The sequence below is a fragment of the Magnolia sinica genome, chromosome 16 (assembly GCF_029962835.1).
Source record: "Magnolia sinica isolate HGM2019 chromosome 16, MsV1, whole genome shotgun sequence".
NCBI lineage: Eukaryota > Viridiplantae > Streptophyta > Magnoliopsida > Magnoliales > Magnoliaceae > Magnolia > Magnolia sinica.
Genome location: NC_080588.1, coordinates 36,930,862 through 36,936,019, shown reverse-complemented (window position 1 = coordinate 36,936,019; position 5,158 = coordinate 36,930,862). Strand labels below are relative to the sequence as shown.

The window sequence follows — 5,158 nt, the reverse complement described above, 5'->3', positions numbered from 1 at the left end:
TCAAGAAGTAGCTATCAAGAAGTACTCAGAACTTCTTCTGTGTTTTCTTTTTCTCATAGATTGGCACATCCAAATAACTGATATGTTGCTGAGTTGCAGTTGCCAATTTCTTTTGGGTTGCAGGGCTGAGAAAAATGAGAATGGAGAGGCGGCATTCTCTTAGTGTGCTATTATTACTCTTAATGGTAAGGTTAATGTGGGCCCCATTTATTTAGTTGGGTACTTTTTTGTTGCCTGCTGCTTGTGTGGCAGTCACCACTTAAGGTGTGGGTATCTACTGTGCCCTGCAACTCAGGAAAGCACCTATTCCAGTGTGGATAAGTGGTAGGAACCTTATAATAATGCTACCACCAGAATTAACTTTGGTGCATTACGTCAAGAAGACAACATCTCCAAGGAGCTATTCAAGAGACTTGCCCATTTTCTACTCATTTTTTACACTAGAGGCTTGTGCATAGTGTATAGAGTTGTGTGCAGAATTTTAGAAATGCTAGAACTGTACAATGTAGAGATCTCTAGAATATTCATATTTATTAAAAAACCATGTTGAACATTAGATTTCATATTTATTCTATTTACATGGGTTTCGATTTCACAAAATCATTAAAATGACCAAACAGAATTTTCAAAAACAGAGTGCTAATAGGGGTAGGATCTTAAATCGCTGAGTTGAAATCACTCTTCTAAAGCTCAATCGCTGAGTTGAAATCCTAAAACAGTTAGTGATCTTAACACATCTCTAAAATGCAGTTACAGTTTAGCAGAGAGATAATCCCAGACAAAGGGGGAAATTTTATAATTATCAGATGATGATAATTACAAGGAAATCTTACAATTATTGTCCTGGTGCAGGTTTTGTCCATTTTCGGGTCCTATATAAATGCAAGCTCATTGCCTCTTAAGCTCTCTGGAATGCACTCTGTCTCATACCGGTCAATGATTTCAACAACCTGAGAGTTATGCTTCCTCCCAGCTCTTGCTTGATCTCAAGGGAAAGTGGTTATCACCAATTAGAAACTATCTAGTTGTAGTAAACTCAAAAGCTATAACAGCTTCAGAAAATGGAAGAAAAGGACACGACTCACCATACGCCATAAGAATAATAGAGGGTTTTTCTTCTCGACATTCTGCCTAAATTTCTCTCAACAGCATGAATGTCCTTGCCAGCCTGCAAGCAAAAATAAATTTAAAAATTATAACAGCTTCAAAAAATGGAAAAAAAATAAAATAAAATGATAAAACTCACCTTGAAGCCCTTCTCTCTCCCCCTTTACCCAGGCTTGGGACTAACAATGCAAGGAGTTGCATTGGCGGAGTTAAAAAAGGGCTTAAGCTCCATTTGGTTTGAGATAAATTTACATTCATAAATACCAATGTGATGACTAAATGGAGCCTAAGACTATAAATATATTCAAATATATAGTGCAAAATTCATGTAGACTATAAATATCGATGAACTACAGAGTACCCAAAAAAAAAAAACCAAACATCATATGTTCAGTTATATAGTATACTAACTAGAAACATAAAAAAAAAAGCAGCATGTAAGCCCCAACCAAAACCCAGCCACTTAAGCCAAATTACTATATGTTCAGTTATATAGTACTATATTTGTTTAAATTATTGGAATCTCATTGATTGCTTCCCCCATTGCACAAATGATCCCGTGCCAGCCTCTCCAAGTGTAGAAGCAAATCCATCTTCTTTCCACAAAGGAGCACCAGGGTGTATAATCTCAGTCAGGATAACAACAAAAGCTCCCTCCGCTACTGGCTCACCATGGACAACTACATTTGGACTAACTTCATGTACTTGACCACGAGCAACAACACCACGTAAGCCCCAACCAAGCAACTCGCATCTCTTACTGATATATATTATATCCGACTACATGTACACATATAAAATGGCATTGGTATTGTTAGCATTTATAATATAATTGTAAGCTTATTACATTAGCAAAATTATAATTGCATACCGACGAGGCTTGAGTAGATTTAGCCACTGGTGGTGATGAGAGGTTTTGACCAGACTGTGACTCTTGATGCATACCCACCCGGGCCTTTATATCAACTAATGATTTCTTTATCTCTAATATCTCCTTCTTTAGGCCTTCTTTTTCTTTTATCATATTATCTAGCTTTGAATGGACAGGGGTTGACTTCTTCAGTCCTGTTTTGCTTATCGAGCAACCCAGACCACGCATTCGCCCTCTACTGTCAGAACTAACTAACTATAAAACATTGCAAATCAAGTTATTAGGAAATTCATAATTACCATGAAACTCAAGTAATTTTTAAACTTTATTAGTACCTATGTAAGGGCATCGTCAACGTCGGTCATCTTAGAAGCAGGATTGCTACTATAAAGCTCATCTAGTTTTTACTATGACAAAATTAATACAAATGAATGTAAAATAATTCAAAGTTATATAATGACATATTATAATGGTACTAGTTAGTGGTAGGAGGGGTGCACTTACAGCAAGGTCAGGATACTGGACGACTTTGTCCTTGCTCTATGGGCTCTTAAGTAGACATCACCTCTACCTATCTCGGCATCCGAGGTAAGATTCCTCTCCATCGCCTTTGGCACACAACATATCGTTCAAATACACATCATTAATAGAGTTAATTAGATGTCTGATAATTCATTATTAAATTTAATTTTAAACTATAATACCTATTTTTAGATACATACCATCTGATGGCGAGTAACAGCCATGCTGCGCCTCCCAAGACACGCAAGTCCTTTTAGCTTTGCCCGATTGACTTTATTCCTTGCACTTGCTCTCTTAAATTTCTCGGTATTATGTTGATCCACAAAGACTCTCCAATCCTCCATAGGGACACCTGGGGGGGGCAGGATTATCTCTCACAACTATAGGATCATTGTTTTCTATATATCTTTTAGTCAACCTTTTCTCATAATTTCTCCATGTTTCATTGATGCGTTGTGTTATGTACCAAATACCTGCATCCCAACTTTGACCCTCAAACTCATAAAACAGTGACAATGTCTATATGACCTTTTGAATGTGTGCATGAGGCACCTGGCGAAAGTCCTAGTATATGATTGGGATATGACCACGGGTTAGGACACCGATATGCGATGAAAAGTCTTTGTGATTGGGACTGTCCTCATTCGGTTGCCCGAATTCATTCGTCTTAAGGACTTTTTTCCTATCAAGTAGCACTTGTAAACAAGCACCCTTAGTAGGGCCTCTCTTTCTAGATGAAGAAGAAGCAGGCACATCTACATAAAAAAGAATAATAGTTATATATAAACATCGTTGATTCCCGCCAATATATAAGAAAAATGAAATCTACATATCTAATTAATGAGAACTATCTTATTACCTTTGGTGTTGCTCGCATTTGTACTCCCAAGCAAGTGCGAACCCAATGACTCTGGTTGTGAATCCATGTGCTTACTTATATGCTAATAGAAAAAAAAAACACTAATGGTTAAGAAATAGTTTAGATAACAGATAAAGTACAAACAATTCACTATATTATCCATACCTTCATTATATTTCCTTCAACATATATCATTTTGTTACATGGATTAAAAATACAAACAATTTAATAGATTTTCCTTGATCGCTTTCTTTTCTTTGATTTCTCAACTACAACACTGACTTCTTTAGGTTCATTGAATATCAACTCATCCGCATTTGCTAATGAGGTGAGATCAGGTCCTACATCTGCATCAATTACAGCCTTCAATCATTCTGATAGAAGGCATGTCTCCTCTTTGACAAAAATCTTTTTTGAAACTTCCAAGACCATGTATCATTTAGGATTTTTATGATCTTTGGAGTAGAAAACTTGCATGGCATGCTCCGCGAGAATAAACGGCTCATCACTCACTTTGTCTGAACTATAAAGAGTAGACAAATTTACTAATCTCAAGTTTACTTCGACATCAACAGAAACACTATGATGTATCACCTTCACCCAATCACACTTAAATAGGATGGGCTTATACCCTATACGGTACTTCAATTGGATAATTCTATGAAGGACTCCATAGTAAGGTTGATTTTCATCCACTATATTTATATCCTTAGCACTAGATCGGAAGGTGGTCATACCCTCTGTCATAACTCCACTATTTTGGTTCATTTTATTCTCCTCATATTCCTTAGTGATGAAGAGAAAACCATTAATACAATACTTATTGTATTGCGTAGCAAAAGCTAGAGGTCCTCTCACTATATCTTTGAATTCTTCTTCGTTAGATTCGTTGAACTCTGTTTGTCTCTTTAACCAAGGTATGAATTCATCCTCACTAGGCACCTTATTGGTCCTCCTGTAGCATCGCTACAAGAAATCTTTGTACTTCCTGTGGGTTATTCAATATCATTGTTATATTGAAATTGCATAAAGTAAAGAAGATATATACATATGAGCTAAAAGTACATACCCTTCCCACACATCGTAGCTGGGATGACTCTTCATGACCCAAGTACGAGCTTGTTCATATTCGATACCCATTAGGATGACAGTTTGACTCGAACCTACTGGACCAACATTGTCATCGTTAGAATCATCATCAATGATATCTTGCAACTTTTGTGGTCCTGGAATAACTCCGCCAAAACATTTTTCCAGCTTTTCCAAGAGGTTTGTTTTATGTTTTCCTCTGTATTGGTTGAAGTATATAATTGTCTCCTCTTAGATGTATTGTTCTGTAATGCAACCCTTAGGTCGCATCTTGTTACAGACATAAGCCTTGAATGTCTTCATGAACTTGACAAAAATAATGATACATTATATAGACATGCAACTTTAGTCGTTTCATTGATTTATTCTTACTAAGCTCATAGCGTACCTTTCGAATGGATACATCCATCAATAGTATACAGGACCACATATGCGAGCCTCGTAGGCCAAGTGGATGGTAAGATGCATCATCATAACAAATATCGATGGAGGGCATATAATCTTGAGAGTAATGAGCGTTTGAAGGTCTATAGTTGACAAGCACAAGGCATTAAAGAATGTGCAAAAGCTTATAATTATAGGATGAATGACCTTCCTATCCTTGAATGCATGCTGAATAAGAACCAGGAGTAGATGTTGCATCAACACATGATAAGAATGAGACTTCATTGCCTTTAAATCCATATAATCTTCCGTTACAATGGTCTCCC

General features: G+C 36.7%; 1 protein-coding gene across 1 annotated transcript; it reads right to left on the bottom strand.

The window, feature by feature from the left end:
* Positions 1–1,554: 1,554 nt before the first annotated feature.
* Positions 1,555–3,446, bottom strand: LOC131229811 (uncharacterized). The gene is made up of 3 exons (XM_058225852.1): positions 3,360–3,446; positions 1,979–2,233; positions 1,555–1,887 (listed from the first exon to the last, which is right to left on the bottom strand). The coding sequence occupies exons 1-3, from the start codon at positions 3,375–3,377 to the stop codon at positions 1,621–1,623; spliced, it is 540 nt and encodes a 179-aa protein (XP_058081835.1). The 5' UTR covers positions 3,378–3,446; the 3' UTR covers positions 1,555–1,620.
* Between the last annotated feature and the right edge of the window lie 1,712 nt (positions 3,447–5,158).

Coding starts and splice junctions, on each gene's coding strand:
- LOC131229811 (XM_058225852.1), bottom strand. Junction 1,888..1,978: donor AATCTACTCAAGCCTCGTCG/GTATGCAATTAT, acceptor GTGTACATGTAG/TCGGATATAATATATATCAG.